At 42.4% G+C, this 22,414-nt stretch overlaps 1 protein-coding gene across 4 annotated transcripts in view; it reads right to left on the reverse strand.

The window, feature by feature from the left end:
* Positions 1-6,504: 6,504 nt before the first annotated feature.
* The window catches only part of ITGA9 (integrin subunit alpha 9), a 331,280-nt gene continuing 315,370 nt past the window's right edge, over positions 6,505-22,414 (reverse strand). For 2 of the 4 annotated variants that reach the window (XM_084857953.1, XM_084857952.1), the window contains exon 25: positions 6,505-15,760. In XM_084857953.1, the coding sequence (XP_084714079.1) occupies positions 15,662-15,760 (99 nt within the window). In that variant the 3' untranslated portion in view covers positions 6,505-15,661. The remainder of the gene's footprint in view (positions 15,761-22,414) is intronic. The other 2 variants (XM_084857951.1, XM_084857947.1) reach the window with 2 other exon arrangements.

The raw sequence follows: 22,414 nt of genomic DNA on the forward strand, positions 1-22,414 counted from the left end.
CTGCCAGATAGCAAAGATCTTTCTTGTTCGTGTGGGTTTTGACCTGCTCAGTTGATCTCTCTCTCTCTCTCTCTCTCTCGTATCTGATTTTACTGTGGTAATGCTCTTAAGGCATTTTTTTAATGCTGTCAGTTCTTTTATTGTCACTTCCATCACTTTTTATATGTATTATTTTATTTTTCATTTTCTTACTGCTTAGTCTTCCTTTGACGATAAAGCAAGTTATACATTTATTTAAATAAATATGTGCCATCGAGACTGAAGAGTACTGCATACCGCCTGTTAAAACATGTTTAAAATTTGTAGTGCTATTCTATGTTAGAGAACACTGTCAATTATTTAAGTTAAATTTTGATGTAAAATGTTGCTGTCCATACTTGATATCATATCAGGTATGGACAGCAAAGGTTATGTGAATATTATTCAAATATCCAACACCAAAATTCATCATAATTCAGAGGAGGAACTTTTTTTTTTTTTTTAAAGAGAAGTTGGAGGACAAATTGGACTCAGCTCTACTACAAACAGGTCTCTTCAAGACATTTAATGGAATAGATGGCTTTTTTGTACAACACTGTATTGTTAACAGGTTAGTGCAGTGCCTGAAAACCTTCTAACCTACTTGATTATGAACCACCAGACACACAACATCTGGGTAGATATTTATCTTGTTAAATTAAACATGCACCTGGCCTCTTAATTATCAACTGTAATTGACAACTTCATCATCTCAGAGCACTATTCTGTCCATGCCGCACTGGTAGACGTAATTAGGTAATAATTAATGGCTCTTTAAGTGCATTATTTCCTGGGAGCTGGGTTTGCTGTGGTTGTGTGAGAAAATAAGGCCAGTTTATCAGCCATCAAGGCTTGTCCTAAACAATTAAGATGCACAGCTAATGTGTTAAATTTAAGGTCCTCAGACCACAATCTTGTGCATACTTGTTGGGGGCAAGTCCCACCAATCTCTACAGGACATAGTTCTGCACAGACATGCAATAGGATTGCACTGTAAATTATTTTCCATTCAGGAGAGGAAACCACTTGCAATTCCCCAATTATTATATTTTGCATGCATGCATGCATAAATAAATAAATAAGGGCTCAGCACAAATACCTCAAATTGCTGCAAGTCTGTCTTAATTGGCATCCTGGAACCCACCAGGAGGAGAGCTGTTTACATACACTCTCTCCATGCGCCACAGTAGTGTGGCCACTTGGGAACTGCCAAAACAGAGGAAATGCAACACCCCCCCAAAAGGACAAAAGAGGGCAGTGATTATATCAAAGTTTGTATTCTCACAATATTTTAATGCTTTCTCACTGAAATATTATCTTTCTCACAAGAGAAACATCTATGTGCTGCAACCTTCCGTATTCTCATATTTTAAGTAGCACTGTGCCAAACTCTGCCCCCTACTTTCGCAACATTTTTCTCTCTTTACGAAAGAGGCACATGTGTGTGTGTGTGTGTGTGTGTGTGTGTATACCTCTTTTGCAGGGAGGGGGACAATCCTGAATAATTTTCTCATTGTAAGAAGTGACTAGGGTGGCTACTTATGAATTGCAATTTTGAATAATTTTCTCATGTTTAAGTGTAGGAAGTGGCTAGGGTGGCTGCTTGAGAATTGCATCCCCGAAAAGCGGACAAAAGAGGACACCCGTCTGCATAACATTTGCATATGCTAATTTATATGAATAGATGCACATTTAGAAATAATTATTATAGTTTAAACAGAAATCCAGTAAATGTCATTGTGCTGTGGAAGGCTGTGACCAGGTGACCTGTGTGCCTGCCTGTTCAGTCTGATGCCCAGATGCCAACAGGCGCTGGGCAGCAATTCTTCTGGTTCATTATATTTAAACTGGAACTGGACTGGACAGCCTTTCAAATAAAGGATGTCTTCAACTAGAAGACAGTCCTCTGACAGTCCTTGAAATAGAGGACTGCCGTCTGTAAAAGAGGATACCTGGTCACCCTAGCAATTCTTTACAAGATTTACTTGATCTATAGGTCTGAGGAGGTGAGGTGGTCTTGGCCCCTTTCTACCTCAATTCTTCCCATGCAAAGAAGAAAGAATGGCACTATGTGGAAGTTAGAAGATCCCTCAGTAGTCTGTTTTCTAGAAAGAAAAGCCTGGGGCTCTAGGAAGTCGGAATCTTATTCATACCTGTTGGACAACCTTTGCGGGGGGGGGGGAGGTCCAGGTTTTCTACTTCCACCAAAGGAGAAACAACAGGTTCTTAAAGAGAAAAGTAGCTAGGTGAGAAATTAGTGAGGTCCACAGTCTCACCAGCAGCCATGTTCACCACCACCACCACCACCACCACCACCACCACCACCAGGGTCTGTTTCTCCACATATTCCTTTAGGAGGGAGACGATCCCTCCTCCAAATATTAACCCTCAGCTTACCAACAGTACTGTTTGCACATTCCTTACCACACCTAACAGGCCCTATTTGGAGACCTTTTAAAGAAAAAAATATATTGTAAAGTGAAAGAAAAAATAGGTTTTCTTTACAAGGAAATGATCAATATGTGACTTGAAGGGTGGCCTCTTTTGCTGTAAAGGCTGTAAAGGCTTCTAGTCTCAGGAAAATATACTTGGAGTCATTTTCCGTTAACTGCTGTGGAGATTCCAAGATTTGAGGGTATATGTTAATTTTAATCTGTATTTTTATTAGTATTTTAGCTTTGTTTTTTAAATATTGCGAAGGGAGAAGGACAATCAATTTCTGACAGCCTGAACCTTATCAATTAAGTTCTCTCGGGGGTGGGGGGTGGGGACACACTTCAATTTATACCAGCATATCAATGGCTAAAAAATTGAAGGCAAAACCAAGAACAGATGTGAGCTTCTAAGTCATCTGATGTGCCTCAGAATAATGCATGGCTTTTGAATAACAAGTACTGTGTAGGCGAGTCCAGAGAGGGGTAACAAGACTGCTGGGCAGAAAGAGGAAGAGAGATGCGCATACCGATGAGTTCAAAAGTTCAAAGCATAACAATCGCTAGCATTATGATTAGTAATTTCATTGCAATCCATTTCTTATTTCATGATTTGGCATACATTTCACATATATACCAAATATATGATTATCTTCTTCCAAACAGTCCCGGGAGCGGCAAAAACAAACTCTAGGCTTCAGTCTTCCCCAACCTGGTGCTGTCCAGATGTTTTGCATGCCAACTCCCATCAGCCCTAGCTAGCATGGCCAACGGTCAGGAGTGCTGGGAGTTGTCGTTCAAAACATGTGGAGGGCACCAGCTTGCGGAAGGCTACTCTTGAGCCTTAGGAAACTACTGCTAACAGGTATGGAGCTGCAAGAGAGAAACACCATCGCCTTGATCAGGTGTTATATCTGAACAGGGCGGAGCAACATGTGGAAAGGGCATGGGGCCAGCAAACACTGGCCCCACTCCCAACATCCTGACGCATGGCAGCCCTGCCCTTTCAGTCCCCAAACTTCCCACATGGAGCAGGGAGGTCTGAAGGAATCTTTTTGCTCACATTTGCTTGAAAGCAAGCTATATTTTTATGATGATGATGATGATGATATTATTTCATTTATAGCCTGCCTTTTTTCCTCCAAGTAGCCCAAGGCAGCATACATGACCCTTCTCCTCTCCATTTTATCCTCAGAACAACCCTGTGAGGTAGGTTAGGCTGAGAGTCAGTGACTGGCCCAAAGTCACCCAGTGAGCTTCCATGGCAAACCCAAGGCTCCTGAGTCCTAGTCCACAGTCTAAGCACTACACTGGGTCTCATGAAGTGAATGCAAGTAGAAGCTCCCATCAGACCTTCCTGTTCAATGCAGGAAGGGCAGGGCCCGGGCAGGGATGTTGAGGGGGCAGAGTGGAGCTGGCTTACATGGCCCCATGCCATTTACACACATAATGCCTAAACAGGGCTAGGGATCAGAAGTAAGTAAGGCCAGCTGTGTGTGGCAGAGCCTGGAAAGTATTTGTATCAGACAAAGGTGAGCAAGCTCCAGTTGCACATCTGAAGGGTGGGCAGACAGGATTGGTATCTCTTGGGGCAGAAAGCATCACTTCCTGGCTTCCACAGTTGTGGACCAGTTTATATAATCAGCAGTATCAGATGGTAAACTTTTTCCTGGGCTGTACCACTTCAAGCTGGAGTGGAGGAGGAGGAGTTGTATATTTGAAAACACCCTCCCTGCACAAAGAGAAATAGCATGTCATGGAACCACCATAGTTTTTTCAGCACTGCTGAAAATGCTTGCAAAACACAAAATTGTTCGGGTTTTCAGTTTTCTCTGGGAAACACCAGCAATTTGCATGTCACACTTCATGCTAGGGATGGAGGAGAAATTCATTCAGGTTGCATTTTAATGCAAACTTACTTGATTTCACACTTTTGAACTAATATGTGTCCTGAAACTCCATTTTCCTTTGAAGTTCACCCTTCTCTGAATTTTGCAATGGAGTTTCCCAATTAAAAATGCATACAAAAAGGCTTATATTAGGGAAACATGCACACAAAAAGGTGTATATTCATGAGAATAGCATTCCAAAATGCATAATATTAGGAAAATTCTTTGCAAAAATTATACATACTGGGCAAAATTGCACGCAAAAATACATGCATTAGGAGAAATGAGCACAAAAATGCACGTGAATTGTTATACAAACTTTTTTCTTAAAGAAAATACTAATGTTCAAGACAAACCTACCTTAAGATTGGAAAAATTATCAAAGTTCAGGAAACACTAAACTTAATACTGGAAAAATGAGAAAGGGAGAGAAACCAAAACTGACAAATTTGTTCATTCCTACTTCATGTACAGATAATGTGTCTAGAAGGAACAAAAAAAACAGCCTCCAGAAAGCAGCATGGCTCTACCCAATCCCCTTCTTTGAAAAGAGAACTGCATTATTAAGTGTAATAAACCTTATATCACAATAATTGGAATGCCTCTGTCTATTGTTTTAGCTGCCATGTCATTTCCAGTTTATTATTCTTCAGAAAATTCTTCAATAATGAGGGCTTCTTGGGCTCCATCTCCCTCTATCCCCAGAAGAAAGCCCACAGAGTAAAATGCAGAGTAAAATGCTTTTACTCTGAAGGGGGAGAATTACATCTCATGACCTGTTTGGTATATTTGTGTCTTCTTTGGAAAGGCAATGACTTTTTCTCAATACACTTGCAGTAAGTTTCTGGCCAAATAAAACTGAATTCCGTCTATCCACTTGTATTAGATGCTACTACTTAGAACAAGAGTACAAAACTTCCAGCCTGGGATCCAAATCTGGCCCACCAATCTGGCCCTCTGGGGTTCTCCAGATGGCTTTGCCACCTGTTCATGAGAGAGGGGGGGGAGAGGGAGAGAGAGAGAGCGCACCAGTGTGATGTAGTGGTTAGAGTGCTGGACTGTGATTTGGCAGATCTGGGTTCTAGTCTCCACTCGGCCACAAAGCTCACAGGGTGACTTAGGGCCAGTCACAGACTCTCAGCCTAACCTACCTCACAGGGTTGTTGTGAGGATAAAATGGAGAAGCGAAAGATCATGTACGCCACCTTGGGCTCCTTGGAGGAAGGGCAAGATATAAATGTAATAAAAAAATAAATACATGTGGAGGAGCCCTGCACACATACAAATGTATACGCATAGCCCCCCTTTCACACTAACATAGAACATGTGGCTGCCAGAGTATGACCACTGGGAATATCAGATTGGTGGTGGTGGTGATGGGGAATATGCCTAGCAGGTATTATCCTTCTTCCCCATCCTGTCTCCACTGAAAATATCAGAGCAACCACCCATTCCTGCTGTTGAACATCCATCCTTATAGACAAATCCTATTTTTCTATCAATCATAAAAACAACATATAAAACAATAACAATACTGCAATTGGCTCTCTATGGGCTTACTATGAACAGCTCTTTTTGTGACATCTCCTATATTTCACTTTATTTTAGCTAGAAGATCAAGTCAAAAGAACAGGGCGACCTTCCAGCCTCAGCAGGACTCATGTGAAGTGGAATCAATAGAGCTTCTAGTTCAGACAGTGTGACTTCCCGAATGGCCTAAGCCCTAGAAATCTTCATTTCAGGAATTAAACACAATATCCCAAATATGCATGATGTACTCACACTACAGACTTCCATCTATACACATGGAGGCTTTTAAAAGATGTACTGCTTGTAAAATATATTGACCAAAACAACACCCACCTAAAAGGAGCAATGTTTTAGCAGCTATCTCAAAATCGGGGGCGGTGTGTGTGCAGCCAATGGCGAACAGAGCCAGAGCCCAAAGTGGGTGGAGTTTGCAGCAGTATATGAATCACATAACCCTTTTACTCTTTGTGTCACCCCATCCCCCCCCCTCTCTCGCCTCCATATACACAGTGGCTGATTTTTTAAAACAAGAAGTGCTGTGTGTAAATTACGTTGACCAACCCCCACCCCACCCCTAGAGGAACGATGTTCTATCTAGTCAAAAAGAGAACACTTTAGGCTAGGCAAAGTTAAACAACATTTAACTTAATGGAGCAAGTTTGGCAGGCATTTTTTAATATTATTATTCACCAAAAATTTCTCCCTTTTCTCTTTAAACCTGAAATTTCCGAAACAGTGCAAGTGTATTAGAATACAGGTGACAAACAGCCAGTAAATACAGGTGACAAAGATAATAACAGACAATGCATCCTTCTGCCCAAATAAATCCACACACAAAAGTTAACAATTTTACAACTGGAGTGAAATGTTAAGTGAGTGAGCGAGTGAAAACGGTACAGATGGCTTGCTTTATATTCAAACATGTGCTCCAAGGCTTTGACACTTTCCATGTCATTTCCAGCAATGAAACCTATGTATGGAGTTTCCACATACTACATCTATGTGCAGCACCATCCATTTCTGACTGTAAATGAAGGCACAAAATGAATCTGTGAACTCTCTGTGTCCTTTTACAGTTGATTCTAAAGAAACCCTTATGTCTTTTGAACTATTATTGCTTATCTGAGCATTTGGGATTTTACATCTATGATGAATTGTTTGTTCAATAGAGTGAATACCTTCCCAAGTAGTACTAGATGCCCAGTAAAATCCAGCTATTCCTAAGCCCCTCCATATCCAGAAATAGAACATGGTATAGTCCTTCCTAGACTGTAGCTCTTCAGTTCAAACTGCATGTGGGGATTGCAGGTTTGAATGCTCACTCACATAAAAAAATCTCTTATGCTAAAATGCTGCTTCCCTGACATGTTAGCTTTCCATGTGCAGGGCATTTTTTATTAACATGGAGTGGAGAATTCAAATATAAGATTCCCCTCTCTACAGGTTGAAGTGATATAGTCCAGGAGTACCATATGTTATTTCTTGCTCATTTGAAGTCTAAGTCACACTTAAATATACCAAGCATTTAATTGATGGTATTAAAATGGGATTTACATAGCGGTGGCACACTGGAAGGGTGTTTTAGGGCACAATCCTATCCAAAGCAGGGCAGGAGAAGCACGGAGGGGATCATTCCCTCCGCGCTTCTCCTGCCCTGCATTTTTGGCTAGACAGCCAATTGCGGCTGTCTAGCCGCAGGAGGGCTGAGCAGGGGAGGAGGCTGCTGTACGACACATTGGATGTGTTGTAAGGCATTTCCGCCCTCCCTGCCCTGGAATGCCCCCCAGACACACCCCTTTTTGGCCACTCTGTGCTCCTCTTGCGAGCACGGAGGACAGGGCTGTTCCACGCTGCCTCCGAGGCAGCATGGAAGTGCGGGGAGATCAGTTCTCTGGGAACCGACCTTGGGGCGCAGGCTCTGATGTTGGTTCCTGGAAAACAAGATATCCTATGGCTGTCTAGCTGCTGTCTAGCAGCCATAGGATTGCTCCCTTAGCCTACTTGAGATCTGGGATTATATGGACTTGACAAAAAGAACCAGCCCAAACCAGTACCAGAACCAGCAAAAACAAACTTCACCTGCTGGTAGGTCTAGCCACATCTCTAGCATTTCTTGGGAGACTTTATTTTGAAATAGAACTTCCAAAAAAACCTTGGTAGACAAGTAGTTCACTATAAGAATAAACATGTAATTAATCTTCAAATTATTTTCAGAGGTTCTTGCTATAATGTGAAAATGCAGTACAAAGATGGAAATGCTATATAGATGTTGTACATAGACAACATTTCTTTTAATCTGCACCACAGAATAAACAAATGAACAGAACAATCCTACATGTGTCTACTCTATTAAGTAAATCGAACTTTCTCCCAGCCAACTGTGTAGATTGAGCACAAATGTAACTGAAAGCTCCTTCAAGTAGAGATTAAGATGTGAATGAATCCTAGGAAGACCAAACGTTCACTGAGCTCTTGTTCACACATGGCATTTGGAGACAATAATTGCTAGCATTTTCTTGTTACATTCTGGAAGCATGGGGTTACATTCCATTTTGCACTGGGATTTGTAACATGTGAATGTTGGAAGTGCTCAGTCACCACTTGGTATACACTTGTGACATATTACCATAGCATGTGAATATGTGCTCTCTCTCACCAATATGTATACTTCTTAGTTTTGGGGTTAAGGTCTGGAAATCTTTAATAAGGCACCTAGTGCTGTATACAGTGCAGAATGAGTCATTAAGAAGCAAAACCACAGATCTTGATTTAGCTGCCCTTGGCTTAAAAAACCCATTCTTCATGGTTTGATTCTTGCCTGCCACACTTGGACTGAGACCTGGTCCCCACAAAGCTACCCTTCAGTTTCAGTTTCTCTCTCTCTCTCTGTCTCACACACACACACACACACACACACACACACACAGGATGCTATCACACAGGCTCTGTTTACATTCCTGGTGTTAATTAAAATTGACTGATACTTGATAGTTTTTTTTAAAGAAACTGTGAACATTTAATGAAATCCGAATTTATTCTTTAATATATCCGGGTGGGTACCAGTGTCAAATCTGATTATTATAATTGGAACTAGAAAGCAGTCATAGTCGAACTGCAAAGAAACCAAAAGGGAGAGCCATAAAAAGGTAGTAGAGAGAGAACTGTAATGTTTAGAGTACCAACTCTTTGTGTCATCTGAAGCATAAAATCCCTAATAAACATAACACAGTGGTCATGATCCTCCATGATTACCCCCCCACACCCTGTTTTCCACCTCAGGGCCAAACTACCTGTGATGCTCAGGCAGGCACATGTAGTTTCTCTTCAGTTTACACAATGCAGCCACAAAGACTGTAGTCTAAAACAGAAGGCAGGCCTGGAAGGGAGGGGCTTTTAACCCTTTCCCTTCATGCCATCTATTAAAACACACACACACACACACACGCACACACACAGAGCCAAACTGCTTTTTGCCCTCCAAGAAAAATGACAAGTACCATCATACCATTCTTTTGCATTAGGTTGCAGCACTGGGTAAAGAAAACAACAGTCATCCCCAACTAGGGACGTCAGAGAAATCCGCAACAGGTTCAAATGAGATTGGATTTCTGGGAATCCAACCTTCAGATTCTTCAGCAGACCAGCTTTTCCTGAGCTGTGCGGACTTGCAGACCATTTTTAAATGGGGTGGTGGTGGTGGTGGTGTTGGACAAGTGTGCGTTTGTGAAGGAATAAAATTCTTGTACAAAAAACTTGATTCCGTCAATGGGTGCATAATGGAATGAAAGTCGCCTGACAATTCGCGAAACACAGATGGAACAGATTTAACAAAATCTGTACATCCCTGCCCCCAATACATCAGGGATCGACTACACATGAGTAAACACTGTGTGTTGTTTAGTATTGATATGTAATCATTAGTAATCCAACCAAACAATCTCTATTTTTGAGGGGGCGGTCTGAATTAGGCATTATGCTGTAGTCTAGGCCTGTGGTTCTCAAAATTGGGCTTTAAAGCAGGCATAAGTACCATGGTGCCCAGGAGCATGTGCCCGCCAAGGTGCCCCACCCCTCCCACTTTGGTTTGTTTGTTTTTAATCAACACATTTTCTTACTGGCAGCTGAGATCACTTTCAAGGAAAGAGAGGGTTTCCAGCGGCTGCCATCTTAATTTTCCATGAATGTGTCTGGACTACATGATGGGGCTCAGAGACATTCTTGGGCAATGAAGATGGTGGGTGGCTGCAGACTGATGCTTTCTCCTGCAGCATGCCCATCTACCAAGAAAAAGGTGCTGAAACTTTGGCCTCAAAAGTGCTGTTTAGTGTATTGCGGCTCAGACCCCACCTCTGTCTTGTACACAGTTATTTGGGCAGGTTACTTGTCCTTTGTGACTAGCCATGACTCCCATGGTACCCATTTTCTGGTGGTGTTCAGGGCAGACTCTGAAATTGCCAAATGTACTCATGGAACCAAAGAAAGCTGCCTACCCTGCATTAAAGAGTGCTTTGAAAAGACAGCCCCTTCAATCCAACTAGGAAGATGTTCTTACAAAACAGATTACACAGCAGGCATTAAAAGGACCTGGCCAGTAGGAGTCATGAATGAGAAAAGTGGCTTCAGTCTGGCTAAGGGAAAAGAACCTGCAGTGTGGCAGGCAGGGAGCCCTTCTGGGCCTTTGGGGTAATGCTGACAGAGGGGTGCAGACAACAGAATGTAATGTTTCTTTTATAGGGTGGCTATGTGTCCTATATTACAGAGTACAGTTCTGTATTTGAAGAACTGCCAGAAGGCAGTTCTCTGTTTGATGGGTTGTCCAGTCCAAGTCTTGTTTAAAGAACCATCAGAAGAAAGAGATGAGCCTTGAAGTTGCCCATCAACAGTTAGGACCTGGACAACAGACTGAACACACAGTCATACAGCTCACCTGGTCATAGTCTTCCGCATTATGGTGAGAGGTATTGTATTTCTATTAACATTATAATAATAGTCTCTAAATGTGTGTGTGTGTGTGTGTGTGTGTATGTGTGTGTGTGTGTGTGTGTATTTGTGTGTGTACATACACATACACACCCAAATACAAATAGGTATCCTCTTTTTTGGCAATTCATAAGTGGCCACCCTAGCTAAAAATATTAAGAATATTTCAACATGCCTTTCAGAATCTGAGTATATGAGAATAAGCAGACATGTAGAGCCAAATCCTCTCCCTGGCACAATAACAAAGAAATCTGTAGGATCACAGCAGGGTAAAATTTGACCTAATTTTATATCCTTACATTCAACAGTACAGCTGAAGACCATTCTTTAATTTACCCATTGGTTTTGCACTTATTAAAAAGATCTGCAGATTTTCACAAGTAATTGCTTGTATTATTGCATAGCATGGTTGGTTGGTTTTTCAAATGTGCTGAGTTAAAACTTTGTAACACTGAAACATTACAAAGTGGATCACTTAGTGAAAGTTCAGTTTCCATCCCTTCCAGAGCAGGCAGAGTTTGAATCCATGGTTTATTCAACCTTAAAAATTATATTGATTATTTATGCTGAAATTCAGGTTACAATTGTTGGATAAACTTTCAGACTATACCAAAAAAACCAAAATATTTTCACAGCAGCAAATAAGCATTTTTGTTGTTGTTGTCCGTTTCCTTAGACCATTATCTGCTAACTCAGGATGATGTTCCATGCATTTAATGAAGTGGCTTTGATCCACGAAAGCTTATCCAAGCCTTCCCTGACCTGGAGCCCTCCAAGGGCCATGTTGGATGGGGATTATGGGAGCTGTAGGCCAACACATCTGGAGGGCACCGGGTTCGGGAAGCCTGACATTTGTCACAAGAAAGTTGTTAGTTTTGAAGGTGCCACAGACTAACTGTTGTTATAAATATTTGTGTATATATGCCAGTAGAGAACTATCATTGTTTTAAAGACAAAGACTTGTTCACAGCAATGGGTTGTTAGTACGTGAGAGCTTCCAGTCAGAGAGATGTCATGCAATTTGACAATGGCGGAGCTCTGTATCTTTTAATATTCTTTGCTCATTCACAATGCTTGTCCACATTATCAGTGATACTAAGCAAATGGTCCTGTCAAGCCACACAAACTGAAATACTGAAATGGTGGAAACCAGCAACAGTTGTAGCAATTATTTTGGTGAGATGAGGATTCCATGTACTGCCTACAAGAGGAATGAGAGGCACCACTTCTTCTGATATATGAAGAACTCATTCATAAGAGCCATGCTCCACAGCCATAAGGCCAGGATGCCACCTTGTGGTATAATTTCTCATGCCTGAATAAGCTGTGGATTATGTGTTGGTTGCCCCGGAGTAGATGGCTCTATACTTCAGCTGAGACTGAGTGGAAAAACTGTCAGTCACAGGGAGAAATTTGTTTAGTTCACATTTTAATGCAAATGTATCTGACCTTTCAAACCATGATAACAAACCAAAAGTTATTGTTCAAAATGTGCACTGCTTTGAATTTTGCAGTGGAGTTCACCAATCCCCAAAATGTGTATATTAGGAGAAATAACGTGTATATTAGGGGAAATAATGGATTATATCAGGAAAATTGCTTGCAAAAATGTGTATATTCATCAAAAATGCATAAAAATGCATGTATTCGGAGAAAAGTGGACAAAAGTACTTATGAATTTTCATGTGAACTGGAAAAAAAAATTCTCGCTGTTCAGGGCAAACCAAACCTAAGACTGGAAAAAAGAGAAACTGAAACAGACAGGTTCATCCATCCCCAGTCTGATGTAAGCCCTATGCAGGCATTTGCCTGCTCACATGTAGGGCTAAAGGGTGGAGAGGGATGTGGGCATGCACATAAGCCCTGCCCTCAGCATCCCCACATGCTTGGTACCTGGTTAGACCTTCATGTGCTGAGTGCCAAAGTCTGAAAAGGGCTTTGTAAGTGCATTTAGCTGACCATGCTTAGAGAATTCCTGCACTGAACACACTCACAGAGAACCCAGATAAGGCTTTAGCGTATATTTTAGCCCTACAAGTGAGCAGGAAAATGGCCACATTAAGGCTGCTTCATATGTTTGACTTTGCCACCTCAGTTTCACACAGCAAGGTATTCCTTGAAAATTGCTCCCACAGAAAGTTGTAGAACTTCCCCAAAAGCTGCTCTGCTCTTTGATGTATTTTCAGCAGATTCTGACATTTTCATTGTGTTTGTGTGCATTTGTGATTTTGGATATCCCATTCCCAAATTAAATTAAAATGTTACAACTGCTGACTGAGGACTGTACCATTCTGAACAGTCCCATAAGACTTGGCCATGCTAGAATCCAGTACAACTGTGCTGCAAGAAAATCGACTGAAGAATTATTACCAAAAGAAGATTTGTGTTTTGGCAAGATAGGCCCCTGAATTTAAACATATTAATGTCATGTTTAGAATAGACCCACTGAAATCAATGGGACTTAAGTCAGTCGTGATTTACTCATCCCATTGTTTCTAAACATGACAAATCTGGATCCAACCCTATGAAGAGAGGTGCATTTTGTAACTAAGCCCATAATACCTGAGCACTCCCACATTCAAAATGTTTTCTTGCACTAAACACTGATACCTCTTACTGTAATTTGTGAACAAGACCTATGTAATTTTCTATTGCCAATGTATTCCCAATTATAATAATGCCTGATTTGGGGGGTGGGGGTATGCAGCAAATTCTGTTAACAGCACCTTGCTGATAACCAGTGCGACCCAATGTGTAAACTGCTAGATTTTGATGTAAATTTCAACTGTTCCATGGACTTACTTGCTTGACCTCAGCAATCTCTCTAACTCTAAGTATAGGTTTCTAAGTATGACTGACCTCAGAGGGCAGTTGCAAAAAAACAAACCATGACTAAGGTTATAGCAGGGAAAGTGACAGATAAATAATCATAAAATAATCAGGCATTAGATAATGGGAGTTTCTTCTGTTTATATTTATGAGACCTTGACTCCCCAGTTCCTTCCCATTGCCAAAGGACTACAGAGCAGTGACATCAGGGTTGGCCAAAGGAAGACATTCATTGCTGCTTTCTTCAGTGCAATAAGCCCTATGAACAAGGGTGCATAAAAGCCAGCGTGAGCTACAGATCCTGCTATTTGGTTGCAAAGAATTCTTTGTCGTTCATAAAGTATGTCACATAGTGAGGGAAATGGAGGGAGGAGCAAAATTTTGACAGAGGAGTATTACCTGAAAGGTGACGTCATACAGGTTTGAATTTCGCTTAAACTTTGTTCTAGAAAAATAATGCTATTTTTTAAAAAAGACAAGTTGTTGAGGGGTATTTCTAGAAATTATATTAAAAAATCTTGTTATTCATTCTCATTGGGTTGGATCCAGGATCTGTCTTCTGTTGATGGAAGAGCTCCAGTCACAGAAGGTGCCTCTACTTGATTTTGGGGATCCCCTCCTCCCCAGAACATTCATCAGGGTTCGCCGACTCTCTGTGTAGCATTTGCAGGAGATTGGAGAGGGCAGGACGTCGGCTTTCTGCTAGACTAACCATGAATTGTTACCTACCAAAGCCTCACTATACCTGCTGTTTTTGCTGCCTGAGACTGCAAAACCAGGAGGGCTTGTCAGGCACCTGGCAGGCCACAGATCATGACTGGGGGGTGGTAGAGGGCTCCATTCGGTGCATCACCCATTGTTCAGGTCTGCTTTAAGGATAAACAAATGGAATCATACATTACAAGCATTAAAACATTGCCTGGGGGTAGTGCTGGATGTTGTAAAAAAAAAAAATCAAACAAATATTGCTAGCTTTTTTAAAAAAAAGTATGTTCCTGGGTAAGGATATGCATGACATATTTTCAGGGATGGGGCTGCACTACTGACAAATTGGGATGGGGGAAAAAGAAGAAATAACAAATTGGGATGGGGGAAAAAGATTAAAAATGGTGATGTGTTTTTTTTTAATTGTGACATACTTTATAAACAGTCCCTGGACAGCAAAATTTATTTTTTTTAATCGTGAGCAGCATTTAGGGTACTTTAGGTCACAACTCAAACATTTAACTTCATATATATATATATATATATATATGAATGGATTTTGGCTTAGTGCCACCGTAGGCTTTATATACACCATCATCAAGACTGGAGGTTTTACTATGTGAGGTTTTTCATCTAGTTTCATCTGGTTGTCCCTTCTGCATTTAAATTCAAAAGTACAGTATGACTGATATACTGTATACACATATGCATATGCATGTCCAAGACGTCAGCTGGATATCAGTGCTTTACAGCGCAATCCTATGCATGTGAATTCAGAAGAGAGTCCCACTATATCCAGTGGGGCTTACTCCCAGGTAAATATGCATAGAATTGCAGCTTTAGTGAACTATATATATTTATATATATAGCTATTCAATAGAAAACATAAAACATTGATACAAATATATAAAAGGTCATAAACAGTATAAAAAGCTTATATTTATAAAAAATACTTCTTTTTTTAGGCAAGAGTCTTCCCCTGAGGGTATACCACATACATTGGATTCATAAATATTGCTCTGCACTGCAGCTCAGTTATCAAAGTTCATCTCTTCCAGGAAGTATAAATTGCTCCAGTCACCTGACATGTCTGCAGTGGTTGCCTCAGGATACGTTCCCTAGCTTAAGATGATGAAGAACAACAGTGTCAGCAGGGCCTCCGAAAAATCTGGAGAAGATTCCTTCTTCCACATATGGAAGATACAAGAGCAGGACCAATAGCGTAGTAATCGTGTGTCACATGACTGGGTTTTCAATGTTTTCCCCTCCCGTAGCAGTTCACTGGCTTTTCTGGACCCAGTCCCAGCTATCCTCATTCTCTTGCCTGTTCTTCTCAGCCTCAATGATTTCTTTGTATTTTCTGCGAAAGAAGCCCATCTGCGAACGAAAAAGGAAAAATCTTTATGAATACCTGGGTCAAAGTATTGCATTTTGATAGTCATTCATCAACAACTCATTAAGCTAAATTCCTTGGATTGGAGGCCCACTAACTTGATTGGAACTCATTAAAAACTCATTAGAAGATTAACTGCCCCCACATGTATACAGGGGCAGAGACCTGGGTTGAGATTAAGGTCTGTGGGATGCATGGGCTGGGCAATTGTAAACATAAGAGAAACCCAGCTGGGTCAAGTCCAAAGATTCATCCAATCCAGCATTTTCTTTTCAACAGTGACTGATCAGATGTTTCTGGGAAGCCGCAAAGCAGGGAATGACAGCCACAGTCCCTCCCCCACATCATTTGTCTCCAGCATATGATATTCAGAGGTACACTGAGTCCAAAACAAAAGCAGCACATGAATTTGGCTTTTCCTTCAGCCTGAACTTTCCTCAACGCAATTGCCTGCCCACTGCACCCAACTCCCCTTTCCACCTCTGTCCATCTACCGCTGCCCTGCCACTTCCAGACTGCCATTGCTGCTTATGGCCTTAATTTCATCTGCACATGTCCATAAAATAAAATGAATATGACCATTGCATTGACGCAAGTATGGTGGTGCACAGAAAAATGTAGATGGCAGCGATAAGCAAGGGCAGAAGTATGAGAGCAATAGATGGCACAGTCGCAGAAGGAATTCTCTTTTTAAATTTTTAAAAACTTCCCTTAAAAAATTATTACAGATGTTCCACCTGAAGAGAAAACCCCACGAAACGACTCCAAATGTTATTTTAGGAAAAATCCAAGGACAACCCTTATTTGAGAATCTCTCTGTTACATTGGAGCTGCTTTATCTCATGATTCCCTGTATCAGAGGTGGGGAACATATGACCCTCCAGATGGCCCACATGTGACCCTCCATCTGAAACATGTGGCACTCCAGATGGCCCTCCATGTGGCTGATGGGAGTTGCAGTCCAACAACATGTGGAAGGCCACATGTTTTGTATCCCTGGTCTACACAGAATGAGGTATTTACTTCACATTTTCACAGTAACAAGTTTGGGATTATTGCTGGGGGAGGGCATGATACCATATTTACATACATGGCATGCTGGGAACAATGGAAAATTCTGCACAAGTCCCCTTGTAAATGAATAGGAGCCATACCAGAATACAACAGCGCCTTCTGTTTCTAATGGGAGATTGTATGTGCTGCCTCTTAGAACATGTTCAGCCCTTCTGTTCAATTTAGAATTCATGGAGTTGCCATTTTTGCTGGCCATTTAATATTAATCAGCAGTTTTACAAGTCCCCACCCTTGACTAAAATAATCTGGTTCCATAAACAGTTGAGTCTTCTCTGCCTTACTGGGATTTTTATGCCCTTTCCATAAACAAAAATGATTGTAATAAAGAGGTTTGGGTAACCAATCAAGAGCAATTGCTCAAACGTAGCAGCATGCCATTGAGATCATTAAGTCAATATTTTGTTCATTGTAATTAAACATTTATGTAACTCCTACTGTTTTAAACCTGTTTTCACCCTCCTGCAGGGTGTGATGTTTTAGTCTACCTCCATCAGTCAGATGTTATTACCCTCTTTCCCAACACGGAGCGTATTTAAAATGACTTTGTACATTAGCTTTGATCCTGCTCTGCTTCTGTTAAACATGACTTTTTAATTGAAAATCTTTAAATTAAATTGAAAATCTAATTAAATATCCTACAAAAGTCCAGAATTTTGGGGCTTCTTTGGGGTCTATTTAAATGTGATGCAGAGCATATAAGAAAAGAAGTATCCATGTGACACACCAGCACCTTGGACTGTAATGTACTTTATCTATGATGACCACTGAGAGGCTTCAGCAGATGTACAATGCTGCATCATGCCTTCTAATTAGGGATGTACGAAAATTCTGCCACGGATCTCGGGGAGGCTGAATGCCAGCGCATTCGGCCCCCTGAAATTGGTGGTGGAACGGCCTGCCCCCCCGCCCCCCCCAGGACGAGACTTACCTGGGGCGGATCTTCCTGGCGGCGGCGGCTCCGGCGGCGGCAGCCGCCGCTGCCACCATTTCCAGTTTAAAAAAAAAGAAAAGACGTGATAGGCTACGTAAAGATTTACGTAGCCTATCATGGCTAGGTTTAAAAAAAAAACCGTGATAGGCTACGTAAATCTTTACGTAGCCTATCATGTCTGACTCTTTTTAAAAAAAAACAAACCCGCGCATACGCAAATGGCGGTGGCCACGGCCGCCGCCATTTGTGTTCCTTATTTTGGCACGTCTTAGTCTACATAAACATTTACGTAGACTAAGACAGCAAAAATAAGGGGAACGCAAATAGCGTAGTGTCCGCTACGCTATTTGCATTCCCCTTATTTTCGCCGTCTTAGTCTACGTAAATGTTTACGTAGACTAAGACGTGCCAAAATAAGGAATGGCCACCACCATTTGCATACGCGCGTTGTTGTTGTTGTTTTTTAGTCAGCCATGATAGGCTACGTAAACATTTATGTAGCCTATCACAGCTGACTGCAGGGATGCAAACGGCGGCGGCTATGGCCGCCGCCATCTGCGTCCCTGCTAGCCAGCGGCTGGATGTCCGGCTGCTGGCAGAGCCGGCCGGCGGCTCCGCAGAATCCCTGTGGAGCACAGCCAGCCGGCCAGGATTCCGGGGGGGAGGAACGGAGCGCCTCCCCCCCTGGTGAGGATTCTGGGGGGAGGGACGGAACGCCTCCCCCCCAACGATAAACAGAATCCGTGAAAGGTAAGTGACTTTCGTACTTCCCTACTTCTAATAGAGGATGGTTGTTCGAAGTACATTACAGCTGCACACTGGCCTGGAGGGAGGCCTTCTTAGGGTGGCACCTCAGCTTCCAAAAGCAGTGTCATTTTTACTCAAAGTGGCTTTTGGTGGGATAGAAATAGAAGGATAGGATAGAATCATTAGCCCACCATGGGATGGGCCAAACTATATGCCAAGGGTGGCAATGGGCAGCTGCAGTCGCTCTGCAAGCAATCAGTCCACTGGAAAGAGCAACCTGTCCCTCCCTGACAGCCCACTGGGCATGGAGGGCAAAAGAGAGAGAGAGAGAGAGAGAGAGAATGAGAATGGGGTCCCAGAAAGAGAAACCGAGAAAAGGGGTGGCAGAAAGAGAGAAAAAAGGGGTGGACCCACCCACCGCTGGCATGCAGTTAGGCCCAGCACTGGCATGCAGACCCTAACAAGTTATACCCAGAGGACACCGGCCATTATATGCCTACGTAAGTAAAGGCTCAATCTCAAGTGAAAGGCTCTCTAGTAGTTAGTGAAGGCTGGTGGCTCCGATTTCAGTGGGGCTGTGCATCCATTCCGGGTTTTAGTCAGAGCCAGCCAGAACTCTAAAGGAGCTGTCCAAGGTGTGGAACTCTATCCCCAAACAGTTTCAGTACCTTGGATAGCTATTTCAGAAATATGGCTGGTTCTGACTGAAACCTGGAATGGATTCACAGCCCCACCAAAATCAGAGCCACCAGCCTCCACTACCAGTAGCACAGCTGGAAAAGATCCTCGAGAGACCTGAAATGCTACAAAACCACTGTCACCCATAGTAGACAGTCCTGGACTATATCTCATATTTCCATTAGCCCCCATGGTGGCTAACCATCCACTTTAAAATAACGATAACCATTAAAAGTACAGCACAACCACGCCCTCAAAAGCAGCGGAGATAACAACTGCATACAGAATCACCAACAAGTAATTGTCCCCCAAAATGCTCTACCAAAAAGCTATTTCTTTGCTTTGTGGCCGAAGGCCAGCAGGGAGAATGCTAGGCAGGCTTCCCTTGGGAGAGCATTCCGTCGATGCGGCACTGCAACAGAGAAAGCCCCCTCCCATGTGTCTACTCCTGAGGGGGGAGGGTGAAAAAAACAAAACACCCCAATGAAGACGAAGTGTATTCAGTGGCTGCTGAATCCTGATTTTCTTTGGGGAGGAGGGAATGGAAAACCAGGTGGAAGTGGAAACGGAAGGAGACTATATTTTATTTATTTATTTATTTACAAGATTTATATTCCCCTTTAGATCTAACATGAGCCTCGTGTGGCGCAGAGTGGTAGGCGGCAGCATTGCAACTGAAACTCTCCCCATGACCTGAGTTTGATCCCAGCAGAAGCTGGGTCCCAGGTAGCCGGCTCAGGTCGACTCAGCCTTCCATCCTTCCGAGATCGGTAAAATGAGTACCCAGCTTGCTGGGGGAAAGGTAGTCATGACTGGGGAAGGCAATGGCAAACCACCCCGCTACAGTCTGCCATGAAAACGCCAGCGAAAGCGGCGTCCCTCTAGGAGTCAGCAATGACTCGGTGCTTGCACAGGAGGAACCTTTCCTTTCCTTTCCTTTCCTTTCCTTTCCTTTCCTTTCCTTTCCTTTCCTTTCCTTTCCTTTCCTTTCCTTTCCTTTCCTTAGATCTGACAAGATTCCTGAGCAGTGAACAATACATTTTTTTAAAAAAATCAAAATACAGAATTAAAATATTTAAAATCAGATATATAAAGAAAACTGCAGCTGGTCAGTCAGGGAAGGTTTGTTTTACATAAAAAGGACAGGTGCTGAAAACAAAACAATGTCAGTGGCTGCCTGACTTCAACAGGCAGGGAGTTCCACACAGAGAGAGCCAGTACCATGAAGGCTCTACTCTGAGTGCACTCCAAAATGACCACAGATCCATGTAGAACCACCAGAAGCATCTCATTTGATCTGATGACCTCAGTGACTGGGCAGGCTACAGAGAAGCCGCTCTCTCAGATATCCTCAGAAATCCCGGAGGGAACAGCTGACTAACTGGATCAGTGAACAGGAGCCCTCCAAATGGCAACATTTTGTAGGTAAGTGTTCTGAGAATCTATGGTAGCAAATACAATGGGATTCCTTACTTCAGCTCTAAGCTGTACTACCTCATAGGCCCAGTTCACCAACCCCTGTAGTCCACTGATTGACTCTGGTCAGTATCCCCTTTGCTCCCTGCTCCCTGTCATCTCAAACCTGCAGAAAACCCCTTCAGCCTGTGAGTTTGCCCTGTGGGAGAGTCCAGCACTAAACCTGACTTGTTCAATGGGGTGAACCATTATCCACATTTAGGCTACGCAAACCACTGGCATCCCAACTTGTTGCACTGGCAGCAGGCATAGCCATGGATCTGCTATAAAGTGACTTCCAGATCAATGAACTCAGTTTGCAAATACAATGATTCAGTTTCTCGAAAAAGCCAGACTTGCAGACACACTCTGAGAGCTAAGGGGAATGCAATGAATGTTTCTTCATGCCGATCAACAGTAATAAAAAACATTTTCAAAGGAGAAAGTGACTAGAACTCCACATTCAACACAAATGCGGGCGGGGGTGGGGGGAGAAAAATGAAATGAAAAGAAAAAGTTGAGGCTACAAACCATGAACACAACGTGGGAGATACTTGAGCCTAGTTCACACAAACATGAGCTAAGGTGGATGATGATTTGTTGTTCAGTCGTTCAGTCGTGTCCGACTCTTCGTGACCCCATGGACCATAGCACGCCAGGCCTTGCCGTCCTCCGCTCTCTCCCGGAGTGTGCTTAAGTTCATGTTCATTGCATCAGTGATGCTATCTAGCCATCTCATCCTCTGCCATCCCCTTCTCCTTTTGCCTTCAATCTTTCCCAGCATCAGGGTCTTTTCCAGTGAGTTTTCTCTTCGCATTTGGTGGCCAAAATGTTTGAGCTTCAGCTTCAGTATCTGTCCTTCCAATGAGCAGTCAGGGTTGATTTCCTTTAGGATTGACTGATTTGACCTCCCAGTGGACCACATTTTGTCAGAACTCTCCACCATGACCTGTCCATCTTGGGTGGCCCAGCATGGCATAGCTTATGGCTTCACTGAGTTACGCAAGCCCCTTCGCCACAACAAGGCAGTGATCCATGAAGGGGTTTATGATGATACTTAGAATGAATCTGCTTCCATACCTGCTCTGCATGTAGAAATCTCGAATGTCATGGAGAAAGGGCCTATCCTATCCTTCCCTCTAGTGCTTTCATATGTATAGGGGATTTCCCTTCCCAGGAGATGCATTTAACCATCAGGTCCTCTACCTGCTGACTAAAGTGGTACAGTCCACAAACAGTTTTACCTCCTTATTAGCTGTTTGAGTGTATTAAGGATACCACTGTTGCACAGCTACTTTTCAGAGTAATTCAACAAGTACAGGACAACACAATTATGACATGACTTGCATCCTTAAAATATGCAAAGATGCTCAATTGATGTTGCTTTAAAACTGTTTGCTAAGCCCTAAAGGTACCTATTCTTCACACAAACCACATCCTTTGAACATTAAAATCTACACTTGAAGTTACTATCAAAATTACAGAAATGCTTTTTAATTTCCTCCAGGGCCAAACAAGCAAGAGCAAACTCTTTCCTACTGTTCTTTTAATAAAAATTGTCTGCTTGCAAAACATCTGCTTCAGGAATTATCTCTAAAAGTTTGTTGCAACCATTTCAGGCATTTCAGTTGTATTCATTCACAACTGGATAAAGAATATGTTCACAGGGCCTCCCACAAGCAGTAAAAGGAGTTGGAAAAGTTAATAAATATTAATGAAGCATGAAACCTAGAATCTACAGGTGATCCCGCTA

The sequence above is a fragment of the Heloderma suspectum genome, chromosome 5 (assembly GCF_057233095.1).
Source record: "Heloderma suspectum isolate Gila_16-S chromosome 5, 16-S_ref, whole genome shotgun sequence".
NCBI lineage: Eukaryota > Metazoa > Chordata > Lepidosauria > Squamata > Helodermatidae > Heloderma > Heloderma suspectum.